This window comes from Chlorocebus sabaeus, chromosome X, assembly GCF_047675955.1.
Source record: "Chlorocebus sabaeus isolate Y175 chromosome X, mChlSab1.0.hap1, whole genome shotgun sequence".
NCBI lineage: Eukaryota > Metazoa > Chordata > Mammalia > Primates > Cercopithecidae > Chlorocebus > Chlorocebus sabaeus.
Window position 1 is genome coordinate 33,967,288 of NC_132933.1, and position 19,620 is coordinate 33,986,907.

The 19,620-nt window shown below is 45.6% G+C and overlaps 1 protein-coding gene across 6 annotated transcripts in view; it reads left to right on the plus strand.

Annotated features, from left to right (window-relative positions):
- SEPTIN6 (septin 6) overlaps nucleotides 1-11,386 on the plus strand; it is a 79,566-nt gene extending 68,180 nt beyond the window's left edge. The window contains exons 10-11 of one of the 6 annotated variants that reach the window (XM_008019429.3): nucleotides 1,132-1,176; nucleotides 10,357-11,386. In XM_008019429.3, the coding sequence (XP_008017620.1) occupies nucleotides 1,132-1,135 (4 nt within the window). In that variant the 3' untranslated portion in view covers nucleotides 1,136-1,176; nucleotides 10,357-11,386. Of the gene's footprint in view, nucleotides 1-1,131; nucleotides 1,177-6,742; nucleotides 10,154-10,356 lie in introns of those variants that run through there. The other 5 variants (XM_008019426.3, XM_008019428.3, XM_008019424.3 and 2 more) reach the window with 5 other exon arrangements.
- The last annotated feature ends 8,234 nt before the right edge of the window (nucleotides 11,387-19,620 follow it).

Sequence of the window (19,620 nt, forward strand, 5' to 3'; positions counted from 1 at the left end):
CACCAGCAGGAATGAATTCCTATTTTTAAGATCAGAAAAATCTAAATTCGTCGTCCAGCTATAACTGCTGCCTTCATAGTCCTGTGGTATTTGTTAACTCAGTACCTGGGGCAGTTTCATAGCCTGCTTGTGGGAGTTAGGAATTGGTTTGTTCAGGCTACACTGAAACTATAAATATTCCCTATTCAGATGTTCAGTAAAAGTTCTTCTCACATCAAGCTTTCCCCTTGTTGCCCTTACTGACTGACTTCTCCCACCCCAGGCAGGAGACGCCAACAGGGAGATACCCCTCTCTACTCTCCAGGAATATTTGGGGTTGGTGACAGTGCTCCTTTCCAATTCTGAAATGGGTGAAAACCCTGCTGGCATGTGGCACCTCATATTAGCAATAAGGGCCTGACAGAATGACCTGTCTTCTTCCGTACTTCCAGATGCAGAAGTGGCCCTGGGTTTTGGCTGCTTATGTAATTTCATGAGCAATTGGTTAACTTCTGGAAGAGCCACCGTTAGACCTGTGCTACCCTCCTCCCATAGTCATGGTAGTGAGTTTTGAGGGCAGAAATGGTGGTAGTAGTATTTCTTCTTGAGAGATGGTGGTTGGATCTAAGAGTCACATATTCAGAATTTCCTTTAGCTGCCCCTAAAGAGATTAAGAAAGTATTGGCCAGCCGCAGTGGCTCACACTTGTAATCCCAATACTTTGGGAGGCCAACGCAAAGGATTGCTTGAGTCTAGGAGTTTGAGATCAGCCTGGGCAACATAGTGAGGCCCCTGTCTCTACAAAAAAAAAAATTAAACATTAGCTGGGCCTGGTGGCACTTGCCTATCATCCCAGCTACTCAGGAGGCTGAGGTGGGAGAATTGCTTGAACCTGGGAGGTTGAGGCTGCAGTGAGCCGTGATTGCACCACTGCACTCCAGTCTGGGCAACAGAGGGAGACCCTGACTTAAAAAAAAAAAAAAAAAAGAGTATCAGTGTTTCAGGGGTTCCTACCAGTCCACCCTTCCCACTTCCCCTTCCTGCTACTCCTAATCACCTTTGACCTCTAACCCTTCATTGTTTTTGTCAAGTCATAATATTTGATTTCTCCTCATGCTCACTCCATCTTCATCAGCTCTTACTGTTTTACAGTTAACTCTGCTGTTTGCTGCATGCTGCATGAGACCCAGGGTCCTGGTAAGCTTGATTAACTCTAAATAGAACTGGCAGTGGCTTCTAGAACATATCTCCCCCAATCCCGCACCCCCAACACAAGGATCTAATCATAGAAGAAGCTGCTTCATTGGTCTAGCTGGTTTTCTCTCGTGACTTATAATATGCAGAAATAGTCTAGTGTGGTTTCAAGTGTACATGTGGAATGCCTGCCTGCCTGATTAAAATGAGGGGTCGTTTTCAGACTTTCGCTGCTAGAACAGCTGGGTAACACAGGTGGATCCTGTGATCAGTATTTGAGGTTTCAGTGTGGGCAGTTTTTTTCTTAAAGAGCCATAATCGGGCCGGGCACTGTGGCTCACAGACCTGTAATCCCAGCACTTTCGGAGGCCGAGGAGGGCAGATCACCTGAGATCGGAAGATTGAGACCATCCCGGCTAACATGGTGAAGCCCCATCTCTACTAAAAATACAAAAAAAATTAGCTGGGCGTGGAGGCACAGGCCTGTAATCCCAGCTACTTGGGAGGCTGAGATAGGAGAATCACTTGAACCTGGGAGGCGGAGGTTGCAGTGAGCCGAGATCACGCCATTGTACTCCAGCCTGGGCAACAAGAGTGAAACTCCATCTCAAAAACAAAAGGAGCTATAACCATCATTTTCAAAATTAATGAAACCATAGTGATGAGAGAAACTTTGGGTTTCATAAGCCCTGTCCTGCAATGTCACAGTCAGCATCAGCCTTCTCCCATCTCCCTGCATCAGGTTTGAGAATGTCCAGAGTCAATGGGAACTCACTTCTCTGTTTCCTGCTAGTGGCAGTTTCTTATCTGAGGGGTTCAAGTTCTCAAATTTCCTTTGACTGTACCCCTCAAAACCATAATAAGGCTGAGAGCAGTGGCTCACGCCTGTAATCCTAGCACTTTGGGAGGCCGAGGCGGGTGGATCACCTAAGGTCGGGAGTTCGAGACCAGCCTGACCAATATGGAGAAACCCTGTCTCTAGTAAAAATACAAAATTAGCCAGGCGTGGTGGTGCATGCCTGTAATCCCAGCTACTCGGGAGGCTGAGGCAGGAGAATCGCTTGAACCTGGGAGGCAGAGGTTGCGGTGAGCCTAGATCACGCAATTGCACTCCAGCCTGGGCAACAAGAGTGAAACTCCGTCTCAAAAAACAAAACAAAAACCTATAATAAAAGTGGAGGAAAATGAAGAGATCTTAGAAATTACAGAGAATTCCTTACATTTAATCCTACAAGTACTGGCCTCATGAAAATCTCTTATAAGGAGATCAGCAGGTAAGGATTCCTCAGTGCTAGATGTTGTATTAATAAAAGTTTATAAAGTATCACATAGTTTATAGAGAGACTGAAAGCAGGGATTAAGGACCTTCTATCTCCTCTACTAGACTCAGGTAGTGGATGGAAAGGAAATACAAACATTTTTAATTTAACATAATTAGGGTTATTTCCATTTGTTTCTTTTTTTGAGACAGAGTCTCACTCTGTCGCCAAGGCTGGAGTGCAGTGGCACAATCTCAGCTCCCTGCAACCTCCGCCTCCCCGGTTCAAGCAATTCTCATGCCTCAGCCTCCCAAGTAGCTGGGATTATAGGCATGTGCCACTATTCCTGGCTAATTTTTGTATTTTTAGTAGAGAGCGGGTTTTACCACGTTGGCCAGGCTGGTCTCAAACTCCTGACCTCAGGTGATCTGCCTACCTTGGCCTCCCAAAGTGCTGAGATTACAGGCGTGAGCCACCGCGCCCAACTAAGGGTTATTTTTTTTTTAAACTTTACCATGGAAACTTTAAAACATGAGCAAAATAGGAGAGAATAATACAGTTCAGCCCAGAGCCCAGCCCCCAAACAACCATAAACATATGCCCAGTCTTGTTTCATCAATTACCACAGACCTGCTGAATTATTATACAGCAAAACTATATCCTTTTATCTGTGAATACTTTAGTATATATCTCCAAGAGATAACGATTCTTTAAAAAAAACATAACCACAACCCCACCATTATCACACCTACAAAATGAACAATAATTCATTAACATGAAATGTCTAGTCAGTGTTTGAAACATCCCGGTTGTCTCATAAATGCCCTTTTACATTTGGTTTGTTTGGATCGGGGAATATAAAATATAGAAAAGACTTTTCCCCACTCACCCATGTAGTTTATGATTTAAATGGAGAACCTGCTGTTAGTCACCAAACTGATTGCCGCAGCTATTGCACTGGGGACTCAGGGCAGCTGGCAAAACATCCTGCTTGGAAGCAAATCCTGAATAGGAAGTCCATAGCGGTTTCTGCAACATAAGGCCCATGAAACCGGGCCAAAGGAAACAATCTTAAAAGAACAATGACTTGATTTACTGTCTGGCTTTTACAGCAAGTCTTGGAGCCCCTGCTAGTTGATTGGAATTAAACAGCAGATTTCCATCTAGGAAGACAGTTCCTAGAATGTCTGTCCATTCCTTGCACTGTATGTGGTTCCAGTGCCTAGCGAAGTGTCTGACATGTAATAGGAACTTGGTTCATGTGTTATGTTCTTTGTTCCCCCATTTTTAATGAGGTGAGCAGGAAATATGTATTCTAGTTAATGAGATTTCAGTTAATTCAGGTTTCACGGCACATGGCTTGACACAATTGCATACAGGTTTCCCCAAGTAAATCATTGTTAGTGGCCATTCCTAAAACGAATTCTGGCAAAACTATAATTAAAGCTACACTTTACAAGTGAGAGGCAATTGGTAAACAGCTGGAACAGCCAACCCCAACCCCAAGGAGGTTGGCTCTTCCTGGCAGGCTTCTCCCTGGCAGACCACGAAAGCAGTTCCAGACCAACTGCTTGGTCACGGGAGGCTTTGGCCCCCCCAGGATCTGAAAGCAGCAAAGGCAGCCCGCCCCCTCCTCAAAGCCCTCATTCAAGGGGTGGATCACAAAAGCCACCTAGAATGCAGGCAGAGTGAGGCTTACTGTGCCTCCACATTTTGAAATTGCATGAGGCGCTACTTATAGCTCTCTGTTGTAAAAGCGATTCATTTGTGACCCCCCACATAGTTGCAGATACTCTATCTCAGTCGTTATTGGTCCTTAGGAGTGCACAGTATATGGACAGTATACACACATCAAAATATATCAGCCTTCCCATGATACCTAGAACAGAGGCCATTGCAGTGTTTTTTAGGTTACTCTTCCCCTAGGAAGTAGACAAAGAATAAAAATAAGATATGAGCATTTGTATAGCTTATATTACTTTCCAAAGTGGTTTTGTTGTTGTTGTTTTTCTTTTTTTTGGTTTTTGGGGTTTTTTGGTATGGTATCTCATTTTATACTTACAACAGGTCTGTGAGGTAGAGAAGGAATAATCCCCAGTTTGCAGGATGAGTAAATGGAGGCTGGGTGAGGTGGCTCACTCCTGTAATCCTAGCGCTTTGGGAGGCTGAGGTGGGAGGATCACTTGAGCCCAGGAATTGGAGACCAGCCTGGGCAACATGGTGAAACCCCGTCTCTATTTTTTTGTTTTGTTTTGTTTTAAAGAGAGTTGGCCGGGCATGGTGGCTCACGCCTGTAATCCCAGCACTTTGGGAGGCCAAGGTGGGCAGATCACCTGAGGTCAGGAGTTTGAGACCAGCCTGGCCAACATGGTGAAACCCCATCTCTACTAAAAATATAAAAATTAGCTGGGCGTGGTGGCAGGTGCCTGTAATACCAGCTACTCTAGAGACTGAGGCAGGAGAATCGCTTGAACCCGGGAGGTGGAGGTTGCAGTGAGCTGAGACCACACCATTGCACTCCAGCCTGGGCAACAGAGCAAGATTCCATCTCAAAAAAAAAAAAGAGAGAGAGAGTAAAGAGAGTAAATGGAGGAGCAGAGAATTTAAGGAATTTACCAAGGACCACACGGTGAGTTGGTGGCAGAACTCCTAATTTCTGATATAAATGACCATTCACCTCAGCGTGTGTATACCTTCAAAGTGTATGTATGGGAGTATATTCCCTTTGAGGAAGTGACTGTAAAACATACTCATTTATGCCCATACTTCTATCCCTGACAGATATCTAATAGTCTTTATTTAATGGGATAAATTTATTCTTCATGTAATAAATAGGGGCTTAGATCCATAGCCAAGGAATTCTCAGGGACATTACATGTGATAGTCTTAAATAAACAACAGCTCTGGCGCCGGGCGCGGAGGCTCATGCCTATAATCCTAGCACTTTGGAAGGCCGAGGCAGGTGGATCACCTGAGGTCAGGAGTTCGAGACCAGCCTGGCCAACATGGTGAAACCCCGTCTCTACTAAAAATACAAAATTAGACGGGCATGGTGGCGGGCGCCCGTAATCCCAGCTACTTGGGAGGCTGAGGCAGGAGAATCGCTTGATCCTGGGAGGCGGAGGTTGCAGTGAACCAAGATCGCACCATTGCACTCCAGCCTGGGTGACAGAGCAAGACTCCGTCCCAAAAGAAATAAAAATAAAACTACACAGACACACACACACACACACACCAGCTCTGGGCCCAGCTGTGACTCTTTTGCGGCCACAGGCAAGTCTATTGACTTCTCTGTGTTTCTCGGTCTACTCATATGTATAATGGGGATCAGTCCTACTTGCTGTATATTTGTCACAGGAATGAAACTTACCTGGAAGAGAGGTGAAAGTATTATTTAACTACAAACCAATGATGGGTTTCCATAGTTCATGTTTTCAGTTAACTGTGGTCTGGACCCTAGAGCAGAGTTCAGCAACCAGCAACCATCCTCCTACGCTCTCCAAACAGGTCTTGCCCCGGAGTACTAGTTAGCTGACTAGGACAGCTCTGAGGGCCTCCTGCGGTGAAACCTCAGCCTCCTCTGCTTTCCTTATGGGACAGGAAATGCAGTGGCTAGAGCCTGGGGCTCTATCCAGCGGCCTGAGGCCACTTAGAGATTTGCAGAAGGTATTCCTGTACAAGGTATTAGGTGGTGGTGTGGGGGGCGGGGGAGGGGAGACATTAGTCAGGACCTAGTCATTAAGAAGAGATAGGGCGGGCTCAGTGCCTCACACCAATAATCCCAGCACTTTGGGAGGCTGAGGCAGGCGGATCACTTGAGGTCAGGAGTTCGAGACCAGCCTGGCCAACATGGTGAAACCCCATCTCTACTGAAAATACAAAAATTAGCTGGGCATGGTGGCAAGTGCCTGTAATCCCATCTACTCGGGAGGCTGAGGCAGGAGAATCGCTTGAAGTTGGAAGATGGAGGTGGCAGTGAGCCAAGATCGCGCCACTGCACTCCAGCCTGGGTGAAAGACTGAAACTCCATCTCAAAAAAAAAAGAGAGATAAAACGTATTTTTGTGGTTGTTGATCATTATTTTGCTGGCTAATGCCACTGCTGCCATCATGTGGGAGTGTGTGTGGAGTGTATTAGAGAGAAAGCATGTTCCCTGGAGCCAATGCAATAAGACCTTAAGACCATCTAACATAGCTAAATTCTAATTTAGCCATTAGTCCTCATGACTTAATTTTCTTCTGACTTTTTTTTCTTTTTTTTTGTACATTAATCTATCCATTCATTAACTCAGCTTCTCTTTTCATTTTCAGTTTGGGCTTCCTGTAGACACCCTTTTCCTGCGCAACAGAGCTGGGCCTCCCTTTCTCTAACTTCCCCCTTAACATGCCTGGGGGGCATACAGTCCAACCCGGGCCCTCTCCTCTCTTCCTGCCAAGGTTTATAGAAACCTGAGAATCTGAGGGCGATGTCTGGCCGCTGGTCAAGAAGCCAACAGTCATGTGGCTCGCAGATGCATCCTGCATCCCAGTCCCCCTCCCAGCACCCCCAGCCATCCCCCCTGTCTTCCCCCACATCTTTGCCAGAGGTGTGACATGGTCAGGGGGCCCATCTGCTACTCTTCCCCAGCAGCTCCCCTGTTTCAGTTCTGGTTGCTGTTAGTTTTCCCTGAGGTATTTGCATCCACCATGGCTGGGTAAGCACCAATAAGCACAGCTGCTCCCTTGGTCTCCTGTATCCCAGTCACTAGTCTTCCCTGGCCCACCCCACCCTCATCCTCAGGAGCCGCAGCCACTTCTTAGAGAGTTTCAAAAGGAGAGCCTTTGGCGCCTTTTCCGTCTAACCTTTGAGTCCAGCCCTTTCCAGTTTTCATTCACTCGAAGTAACTGCACTCAAGCTGTGCTCAAAATCTGTAACGCATTTATTTACACCAAGCCCTTCCCATAAAACACAACTGCTGGAAAAATAGCAGACGTTTCCCCTCTCTCTAACTCTGGGTATCCCACAGATGCAAAAGGGAGAATAAACCTACATATTATTACCAGCCTAGAGTCTTGAATGATAGCCTTACTGAGTTCTTCTTGTGAGGTATTTCAGCATCTCAGGGGTAATTTCCGGAAGGGCTCCATACTGTCCCAATAAGGTGAGGCCAGTAGCAGGAATAATAAATCCCACTTTGTAGACTGGAAAACTGAGCTGTCAAAAGAATCAAGTGTTTGGGGGTTTGCTCTAATGAGTCTTGTAGTTCATTTGGTGAATGTCATGATGATTTTTAACATGCATTTTGCATGCATCCCTCAATAAGAAGAGATGAGACTATCAGCTGGAGAGAAGAAAAGAGGTGTTACACCTTGGAAGGCCCTTAACTTGCTTTCCAATTTAAGGAGTTGAGAGTTTAAAAATATTCCAGCCCTACTTTTCATCATGGGTCCCATCTGATAGTGGCTTTGGGAACCTCTGTGAAGTAGGGAGCCCTCCCTTGTCAGGGTTATGAGGCACAGTGGCCTTTGGTGTTTGGCCTGTGACAGTGTGAGAGATGGAGTTGACCTGGCAATGATCTGTGGCTAACGTGCCGTCTCTCTGCCCTTCCTTTGCAGTAATCCATGGCTGTGTACTGAATAGTATTCCCCGCTACAGCTGGACTGGACTCCATTTAGCCTTTTAAGCCGAGGTTTCTATTTTAACTGACAGCTTTCCTTTGGGGTGCCAGGCAGCCAGGCCCCCCACCCCTACCCTGCCATGTACTTCAAGCTCACTTCTTTTTGAGTTCCGCAACTTGCTCCTGCCTCCCAGCCCCACTGGCACTGACCATGACCGCCTTCTTTTTTTTTTTTTTTTTTTTTAGAGTTTCTTTTTTTGATCACTTACTTTCAAAGCACACAGTCAAACAAGGTTATGCCAAATTTCCAGGCCTTTTTGAAGTATTGAGAAGGGGAAGGGGATTTCTCGCTTCGATTATAGATCATAGTAGGAAGCAAAAGGAAAAAAATGAAAAGCAAACATATGCACGTACTTCCTTTTTTTTTGTTGGCAAAGCAAGAGTGTAGGTTTGCTGTGTACCGTCTGGTGCTCTGCTGATTGGTGAGTGACCAGAGCAAGTATAAAGGTGATGCTGCCAGAGCACAAGCCAGTTTCTTGGGAAAATTCAAGTTATGGTGGAGTATTGTTTTGAAGACCATATGCTTGGAGGTAGAAACAAACCAACAACCAAAAAAAAAAAAAAAAAAAAAAATCTGCTCAGATACTCAGCCAGTAGCTCAGAGAGATGCTGAGTTAGGCCTGTCAGGTCTCCCTGGGAAAGGCTTCGTATTTGCAACTTTGATGATTCTATGTCCAGCTTCAGAGCTGCTTTCCCAGAAATTCACGCTTAAAAAACCAACTGGTAATCACCACCCCCGACCCCGCCGCCCGGTAATTATTTGCATTACAAACCGGAGGCGCCCTCATTTGCATTTCTGTACCGATTAACTACTTAAGGCTTGAGAAGCTCTGAATACTTCGAAAGTATTAGACCCACACAGCCTTGGAGAGACCTTCAGAAACTAAAGAGGACTTTTATATTAAGGGAGACATTTTAGTCAGTAAGACGATATAACCTAGTTACTCCGTAAGGGGAAATGAAGGCCCAGAGAAGGGAAGGGACTTGAGCAAGGTCCCAGTGCTGTTTCCAGGCAGAAGCCAGACTAATTTTCATGCCTCCTGACTCCCAATCCATTTCACAAAGGGATTCAATCTGTTTACATACGTTCCTGGATACGAGGCCTTTTGATGTTCAGAGTAACTGAATAGTTAGTATTAGAAGACCCTCAAGGTTTTTTCCCACAGAAAAACATCTGAAGATGGATTGGGTGAGGGCTGGCAAAATGAAGGCATGCTGGGCCAGCTCCTTAACCCAGTGATGCTGCAAGGCTGGAACGGGCTCCGGGAGACTGTGTGTAACAGGTGCCCTAGGTGACCATTATAATCAGGGAAGTTTGGTAAACAAAAATCAAACCCATGAGTGAACATAAATTAAAAAGTTGATCAAGCCCATTAAAATGGGTATTTCATTGGGTGGCTTTATTCACTGTAGACAGAAAGATTTTTTCCTTCTTCAATGAAAAGGTGTTTTAATTAGTACAACTAGGCCGGGCGCGGTGGCTCAAGCCTGTAATCCCAGCACTTTGGGAGGCCGAGAGGGGCGGATCACGAGGTCAGGAGATCGAGACCATCCTGGCTAACACAGTGAAACCCCGTCTCTACTAAAAAAATACAAAAAAACTAGCCAGGTGAGGTGGCGGGCGCCTGTAATCCCAGCTACTCGGGAGGCTGAGGCAGGAGAATGGCGTAAACCCAGGAGGCGGAGCTTGCAGTGAGCTGAGATCCGGCCACTGCACTCCAGCCTGGGCGACAGAGCGAGACTCTGTCTCAACAACAACAAAAAATTAGTACAACTGTTACTATTTTTAAAAAAAATACCCTAAGTACTCTGTTTACTTCTGGTGAAACAAAACCAGTCATTAGCAATGGTCTGTGCTTTTATTTTCCCAGACTGGAGTGGCTTTTCTGAAATACACACACACACACACGTACACACATCCCTCACTTCTCCTAAGCCAAGAAGTTTGCTTTCCCTAGCTGCAGTGTAGATGGCTCTTGTTTTTGTTTTTTTGTTTTAATCATTTGGCATTCACATGTGGCTGTTAATAATGTGCTTGTTTTTAATTAAAACAAGAAGCTTTAAACTGGTGTGTGGTGTTCTTAAAACCTTCTCAGCAGATTTCCCCGTGGTGATGGCCCAACAGTGACCCCCATTTCTAACCTGTCTTCTCAAACTATAATCTGTGCTACCTCAGTACTGCCCATTCCCCTCCCCCTGTCTTACTTTGAATGTCCTCTTTCTTTGGCTAATCTCATGTTTTCTTTCTCTTTCTCTCTCCCTCTCCAGCTTTTTTTAATCTTGTCTTCAGCAGCTGCACTAAGTCTAAAGGAGAAGACTGCCATTATAGAAGAGTTAGGGTTCCATATTGTCTCAAATCAGAAATCAGCCAATTCCCTCTCCCCTCAAACTGCAAGCACACACACATACGCCACACCACCCAACAAGTATTCATGTGTCCCTGTGTCCAGGCAAGAAGCTCTCTTCCCGACTCACATGGTATTTTAAATGGAAGTGTCTTGTCCTAACTAACAAGGCAGGAAAAGAACCATCAGAGCTGGAAAATGGACCAAATGTAACCTCAGAGAAACAACTACAGGACCACTCACCCAAGTGTAAGTGACTGGGGCAGGACACTTCAGCTGTGGGTGTGGAAGTACTGTTCTGTTCACAAGGTTTTGTTTGCGTTTTGTGTTTTTCTTTTTTAAACATTTCTCTGGTTCGATGGGTTGACTGTCTACGGCCACTGTTAAAACATTTCTGAATATGGAAGAGAAAGTCAAGTGACATTTTTATCTTCTTCAGCATTCACAGACCTTCTATAGATTCCAGCAAAGGGGAAAAATGTGTCCACTATCTAACACTCAGGTGGAGAAGGGAGAGAAGGGAGGGGGTTTAAGCTTAGTGAGGGCAAAATTACTCCATTCCACCTTCTGAGACCAGTTGGGGTTTTGAGAGAGGTTTCTGCTCAACCTGGGATCTGGAGGGAGAGCTTTGATGTTGGTAAAATTGCCTTGAATTCATTGGTTTAACTTGCATCAAAATACCATGTGAGTGTGCTCATTCTCATAGATCCCTACCATCATCACCACCATTCTGCTGTTCAGTGTCTCTTGAGAGAGCCTCTTTGCATGTTTTCCAGAATCTGTGTGTGTTTTTCCTTTCTTCTCCTTTGTTCTTTTTGCTCAAAGGTGTGACCAGTCACTGCCCCTCTGGGGCTTTCATTCTCCAGGAGAAACATCCCAGAACCAGCACTGTTTAGCTTACTACCTTTCTAATGTCCGTGTCAATTTTCAATAAAATTCAAAGAAATGCTGAATGGCTGTGTGGTCTGATCTTAAGTCACTGGGTGATGCGGCCCACCACGGTTTGCCTGAGGAGGAGTGGGTGGCTGCCTTCCGAATGGGTGATTTGAAGGGCTCAGGGAGGCACCGTCAGCCTATGAAATCTTCCTAGGTGGGTTGCCATCCTCTGTGCCCGCCCCCTCCAACTTTCTTCCATCTGGGCCTGAAATTCCCACCACCTGGGGTGGAGGTGTGCAGGAAGTCCTCTACTTTTTCTTTATTAGCATGGATTTAACTAAGTTGAGCTGATTATCATCTAGTATATTAGATGGAGAAAGTAGAGTGCCAGAGCCTACGGAACAAGATTCAGGTGAGTTTTAATTCTGGCAGGAAAAGAACTCTGCACCACGTGTCTTCTCTCATTTACTCCTGTGATGTGAGCATCCCCCCAAATTCATGGATATGACTATTCTTCATCACTCAAAAAGCATTCTATAGATACTAAGGAGTATTTTGTGTCCTGGGCCTACTAGAGAGCGGAGCCTCCCATCCTCCCAAGCACTAAAGTGGGCAAGAGAGAGAGTTGTCACTTTAAAGAACTCTGGTGGCCCTTAGGAAAACAAACTTTCCTCAACTTTGCTTGCCTAAGGGCCAGGGTGCGGACATCAGGGCACGCATCCTTTCCTTATGGAGGCCTGGAGGCTTCAGAAAGTATCCACGTATATTCCACGTATATAGGCCTGGCTCTGTGCAGCTCACACACTAGGGGACAACCGAGTGAGACAATACGTCTGTGACGTTTGTGATGTCACTGAGCAGAGGCAGGCACTGAGGTGTTATGGAAAATTACAAGCCCTGGAGCCCTACAGACTTGCGAGCTATGGGCAAGACGGGCAGATCACCTGAGGTCAGGAGTTCGAAACCAGCCTGACCGACCTAGAGAAACCCCGTCTCCACTAAAAATACAAAATTAGCTGGGTGTGGTAGTGCATGCCAGTAATCCCAGCTACTTCGGAGGATGAGGCAAGAGAATCGCTTGAACCCGGTTGCCGTGAGCTGAAATCGCGCCATTGCACTCCAGCCTGGGCGACAGAGTGAGACTCCGTCTCAAAAATAAATAAATAAAATAAAAATTTAATAAAATGTCTCCGGAAAAGGAGGACATCAGTGATTGCCTTGCCATGGTCATTGTGAAGGCTACCTGAGCTAATGTAAGTTAAAGACCTGGGCGTTCAGTCAATGGGCTCCCTTGTTAAGGACTGAGTTTTCCCTGTACTAGAAAGTACTCATCTGGCAGGGCGTGGTGGCTCACGCCTGTAATCCCAGCGCTTTGGAAGGCCGAGGCGGGTGGATCACTTGAGGCCAGGAGTTCGAGACCAGCCTGGCCAACATGGCGAAACCCTGTCTCTACTAAAAATACAAAAATCAGCCAGGGGTGGTGGCACATACCTGTAATCCCAGCTGCTGGGGAAGCTGGGGCAGAAGAATTGCTTGAACCTGGAAGGCGGAGGTTGCAGTGAGCCGAGATCATGCCATTGCACTCCAACCTGGGCAACAGAGCAAAACTCTGTCTCAAAAAGAAAAAAAAAAAAAGAAAGTACTCACCTTAGAGTCCTATAATCCAGAGTTTCTCAACCACAGTACTATGGACATTTGGGACCAAACATCTGGAGGGCTGTCATGTGCATTAAAGAATATTTAGGGTTGGGCGCGGTGGCTCACGCTTGTAATCCCAGCACTTTGGGAGGCTGAGGTGGGTGGATCACCAGGTCAGGAGTTCGAGACCAGCCTGACCAAGAAGGTGAAACCCTGTCTCTACTAAAAATACAAAAATTAGCTGGGTGTGGTGGCACGTACCTGTAATTCCAGCTACTCAGGAGGCTGAGGCAGGAGAATTGCTTGACCCCGGGAAGCGGAGGTTGCAGTGAGCCAACATCACGCCACTGCACTCCAGCCTGGGCCACAGAGCGAGACTCCATCTCAAAAAAAAAAAAAAAAAAAAAAAAAAAAAAGAATATTTAGCACCATCCCTGGCCTCTACTAACTAGATATCAGTAGGATGCCCTCCCCACCCTCCACAGTTGTGACAACCAGAAATGTTTCCAAGCATTGCCAAAATGTTCCCTGTGCACAATCGCCCCATGTGGACAACCATTGCTTTAGGTCAGGAGTGAGCAAACTTTTTTTTTTTCCTTGAGACTGGATCTCACTGTGTTGCTCAGGCTGGAACGTGGTAGTGCAATCACAGCTTACTGCAGCCTCGAAATCCTGAGCTCAGGCAATCCTCCCACCTCAGCCTCCTGAGTATCTGGGACTACAGGCTCGTGCCACCACGCCCAGATTATTTTTAATTTTTTTTTGGAGGAGGGTGAGTAGAGACTGGGGTCTGGCTGTTGCTCAGTCTGGTCTTAAACTCCTGGGCTCAAGTGATCCTTCCACCGCGGCCCCCCAAAGAGCTGGGATTATAGGCGTGAGCCACCGCGCCCAGCTGCAAACTTCTTCTGTAAAGCACCAGCTGATAAATGTTTTAGGCTTTGCAGGCCATATGATCTCTACAACTATTCAACTGTTACTGTAGCACAAAAGCAGCCATAGATAATATGTAAGAGGTTGAGCATGGCTGTGCTCACTAAAACTTCACTTATGGATGCATGATTTGAATTTCACATATCCTGAATTATTCTTTTTATTTTTACTTTATTTTATTTTATTTTTGGAGACAGGGTCTCACTCTTCATCCAGGCTGGAGTGCAGTGGCATAGTCATAGCTCATTGCAGCCTCGAGCACCTGGGCCCAAGCAATCCTCTTGCCTCAGCCTCCCAAGGAGCTGGGACTACAGGAGTGCGCCCCAATGCCCCGCTAATTCTTGTATCTTTTGTAGACAGGTTTCCTCATGTTGCCCAGGCTGGTCTCAAACTTTTTAGCTCAAGCGATTCACCCACCTCAGCCTCCCAAACTGCTGGGATTATAGTCATGAGCCACTGCACCCAGCAATTTTTTCCCAGCCATTAAGAAACATAACCAAAACTAGCCTGGTGTCGCGGGCCTGTAGTCTCTGGCCCGCCACCACACCCGGCTAATTTTTGTATTGTTAGTAGAGACGGATTTTGCCATGTTAGCCAGGCTAGTCTCTAATCCCTGACCTCAAATGATCCTCCCGCCTCGGCCTCCCAAAGTGCTGGGATTACAGGGGTGAGCCACTGCCCCCGGGCTTAATTAAATCTTTTTCATGAGATCTAGTTAGATGCTGCCCTTGGGGAACTTGCAGACTGGCCCCTTGTATCTACTCAACCATGTTTGCCAACACTTCCCAATATTCGTTCTCTGTCCAGTCTATTCCATCTCTGCACAAACCTCTCCCTGAGTTGCACAAACTGTTCATTGACTCCGTCTGAAATATCATCTACTGATTTAAATCCTACCTTCAAGGCTCAGGTCCTACTTTGAAGACTTTCTTGATCTCATCCACCTATCCTGATTCCTGATCTCTTCTCCATTTTCAAACTTCCTAGTTGAACCTTTTTTTTTTTTTTTTTTAAACACCGTCTCACTCCATCGCCCAGGCTGGAATGCAGTGGCATGATCACGGCTCACTGCCACCACTACCTCCTGGGCTCAAGCGATCCTCCCACCTCAACCTCCTGAGTAGCTAAGACTACAAGTGCGCACCACCATGCTCAGCTATGTTTTGTATTTTTTTGTAGAGACAAGATTTCGCCAAATTGCCAGGCTGGTCTCCAACTCCTGAGCTCAAGAGATCCGCCCACCTTGGCCTCCCATGGTGCTGAGATTATAGGCATAAGCCACCGAGTCCAGCCCCTAGTTGAATTTACATAATCTTCTCTGCTGCTTATTGGGGGACTTCCCTCCTCAAGAGATGTTAAACTTCATAAGAGTGGGGGCATCATTTATAAGCTCTCCAGAGGTCCCAGTAAAGTGTGACCTCAAGATAAGTGATTAAGAGGTAGCTAGAGGCTGGGCATGGTTGTTCACACCTGTAATGCCAGCACTTTGGGAAACTGAGGCAGGCGGATCACTTGAGGTCACAAGTTCAAGACCAGCCTGGCCAACACAGTGAAAACCCGTCTCTTCTAAAAACACAAAAAATCAGACAGGTGTGGTGGCACACACCTGTAGTCCCGGCTACTTGGGAGGCTGAAGCAGGAGAATCGCTTGAACCCAGGAGGTGGAGGCTGCAGTGAGTTGAGATTGTGCAACTGCACTAGATTTATATTCTTCACCAATGTCGGGAGCTATTGCACTTTTTTTTTTTTTTTTTTGAGATGGAGTCACGCTGTGTCGCCCAGGATGGAGTGCAGTGGCACTATCTCTCATTGCAGCCTCCGCCTCTCAGGTTCAAGTGATTCTTCTGCCTCAGCCTCCCGAGTAGCCGGGACTACAGGCAAGCGCCAACATACCCAGCTAATTTTTGTATTTTTAGTAGAGACGGGTTTCACCATGTTGGCCAGGATGGTCTTGGTCTCTTGACCTCGTGATCTGCCCACCTTGGCCTCCCAAAATGCTAGGATTGCAGGCGTGAACCACTGTGCCTGACCCACTATTGCACTTTTCAAACAACACATTTTGAAATTAAATTACAAGAATAGTACAACCTGGTTGGGCATGGTAGCTCACGCCTGTAATCCCAGCACTTTGGGAGGCCGAGGCAGGAGGATCACCTGAGGTCAGGAGTTCAAGATCAGCCTGACTAACATGGAGAAACCCCGTCTCTACTAAAAATACAAAATTAGCCAGGCGTGGTGGCGCATGCCTATAATCTCAGCTACTCAGGAGGCTGAGGCAGGAGAATCGCTTGAACCCAGGAGGCAGAGGTTACAGTGAACTGAGATCACGCCATTGCACTCCAGCCTGGGCATCAAGAGTGAAACTGTCTCAAAAAAAAAAGAATAGTGCAGCATATACTCGCATACTCTTGACCCAAATTCACCAGTTGATAACATTTTGCCCTATTGCTTTATCATTTTTGTGCCCCATATATATGTATCTACACCATATATACAGATAATATTTTCTTACATGACCACATACAGTTATCAACTTTGGTAAATTTCACATTCTAACACTAATCTATCAAACAATATCCTTTATACCATTTTTTTTCTTGCAGTACAGGATCTAGTCTATGTTTATGCATTGTACCCTGTCTTTTTACTCTCCTTTCGTTTGGAATAGCCCTTCTTTGTCTTTCATGACATTGATATTTTTGAAGTCCTATTTTAAAAATAGGATGTTCTCATTTTGGGTCAAGGTGTTGCCCAATTTCTCCAGGATATAATTACTTTTTTTTTTTTATTGCTACTAATAAACAATCTGTGGAGAGAAACTGTTAAATTCCTGGAAATATCTTACTCATCAAAAATTTATCCTTGGATTGAGCATCTATTGATAATGTTTGCCTGGACCAATCTATATAAAATGATGATTTTCCAACTCCAGCACTCCCTCCATATTTACCAGTCAGCACATGGTATTCGACTGAAAGCAAAGCCCCTCCCTGCAAAGGCCCTCCCTTGTCTCTCATTTATTTATCTATTTGGTATCACTGTGGACTTATGGCTCCCTAGTTTTCAATGGTTTATAATTCGTTACTGTCTTTAATAATATTGGTGCTCACATTACTCAGAATTGGCCAGTGAGAACTCCTAGTTACTCTTTCAATCCGTTAGTAAACATTCCTCAAGAGCACATGGTGGTGCAGAATTCTCGGGTCAAGAACTTTTAGTGATCTGATTTCTGGGATAGTTTATGGGAGTGGTGCTGCATCAGGTTTCAAGTTTCTGTCTTTCCATTACATACCGACTCCCCCTATAGGCAAAAGCAGGGAAGGAAGCTCAAAGCAGTCAAAATGGGGGTTTATGTGTCTTAAGACAGTGATCAGGGCTGGGCGCGGTGGCTCACACCTGTAATCCCAGCACTTTGGGAGGCCGAGGCGAGTGGATCACGAGGTCAGGAGTTCAAGACCAGCCTGGCCAAGATGGTGAAACCCCTGTCTCTACTAAAAATGCAAAAATTAGCAGGGTGTGGTGACGAGAGCCTGTAATCCCAGCTACCGGGAAGGCTGAGGCAGAGAACTGCTTGAACCCGGGAGGCGGAGGTTGTAGCGAGTTGGGATCGTACCACTGCACTCCAGCCACTGCATTCCAACCACTGCACTCCAGCCTGGGCAACTGTGGAATAGAGCGAGACTCCGTCTCAAAAACAAAAACAAAAAAGCAGTGACAGACACCTGCAATAGAGGGGAGGATGATGGATGATTACAGGAGGTGTCTGGATTATTTTTGTTTTCTTTTTTGAGATGGAGTCTTGCTTTGTTGCCCGGGCTGGAATGCAGTGGCACAATCTCAGCTCACTGCAACCTCCACCTCCCAGGTTCAAGCAATTCTCCTGCCTCAGCCTCCTGAGTAGCTGGGACTACAGGCATATGCCACCATGCCCGGATAATTTTTGTATTTTTAGTAGAGATGGGGTTTCACCATGTTGGCCAGGTTGGTCTCAAACTCTTGACCTCAAGTGACCCGCCTGCCTCGGCCTCCCAAAGTGCTGGGATTACAGGTGTGAGCCACCATGCCCGGCCTTCTGGCTTGTTTAGGATTGTAATGGCGACCTTTATTATCTACACCTACACGTCTCTTCAACTAATGTATTTCTGCTCAGGGGTTTTAACTCCTGCTTACTGAGAAACCATCTGTAGCTGTGAGACAGGAATGGGCTAAAATAGATTGGCTGATGGATTTTTTGTAATCAGAAGGATACCAGGGAGAGAAGGACATGGAGAATCCTGGAAATTTGTGTTCCATGGATGAAACTGCTTATTCCTTAGTGGGATTTACAAATGGAATCCTATTATGGTTGTTCCAGAGCAGATGGCCTCTTACATCAGTTCCAACACCTTTTATTTAGTAATCCAAGTTCAGAAGTCAGATCACAATTATTTGTTTCTATATAATGGAAACGTTTTAATTCAGGCTGAGAGGAAGTAATTTATCTTTTCACAGATTGTTTTCTAGGAAAGATGTATATTTATTACAGTGCTGATTTTGGTGAAAGTTGGCAACTTAGGCTGTGTCTTAGTCCATTTATACTGCTATAACAAGATACTGAGACTTGAGACTTATAAAGAATATACATTTATTTCTCAGAGTTCCAGAACCTGGGAAATCCAAGATTAAGGCACCAGAAGGTTCAGTTGTCTGGGGGGGGGCAGCTCTCTGCTCTCTGCTTCCAGGATGGTGCCTTGTTGCTGCATCTTCCAGCAACAAGGGGAGAAGAGTGTTATATCCTCACATGGCAGAAGGCAAAGGGCAAGTGACCAAACACTGTGTAAAGCCTCTTTCATCAGGGCCTTAATCCCATTCCTGAGGGAGGAGCTCTCATGGCTTAATGACCTCTCAAAGGCCCCACCATTTAATACCATCACATTAGCCATTAAGTTTCAACACTTGAATTTTGAAGAGGACACACTCAAACCATAGCAGGCTGAATTTAATCTAATTATAAAATAACAAATCAGCTTAAAATGTAGGCTCCAAGAAAATGATTTTCACTAGGTTGGGACAAAAGGAAGAGCTTCATTCATTTATGCATTTAATTCAACAAATATATCTGGAGGACCTACAGGATCAAGGTGTAGGTGCTAAGAGCAAGACAGATGAGTTCCCTGCTTTCATGTAACTGACATTCCAGTGGAATACAGCAAGAATACGAAAAGGAAAGAAAGTGGTTTTTCTCTGTTGTCCTGGAATTGATTACAAGCTGGGTGGGGAGAAATAGCCCTATATAAAACTAAATGTGCCACCAGCAGTAGGACCACCGGATGAGGTGGCTTTGACTCAGTGCCCTCTTTAACTCTCTAATGACATATTTCTAACTATATGACACCTTATGCGTAGGGGTGTATTGGACTGAGAAGAGCAGAAGATAACAGCACTTTTCAGTTTCAGAATTCTTTATTTCCATGTCTGTCTTTCTCTATGGTGGGCATTCATGTTTATTGAGGTAATGTTAGTCTCTGAACCACCAAATCAAAGAACATAGTACTACGAAGGAAGGTTAGAGATAATAAATTCAAGTAATGATTGTATGAGTGAGAAAAACAAGGCCACAGAGGTGAAATGACTTGCTGAAGGTTGTAGAGATAGTTGTTGGCAACGATGAGATGAGAATTTAGGTCACCTGACTCCTCTCATCTAGTGTTCCCCCAGTCATTTGCCTTTGCACTGCCCTCTTTTTTCTTTTCTTTTCTTTCTC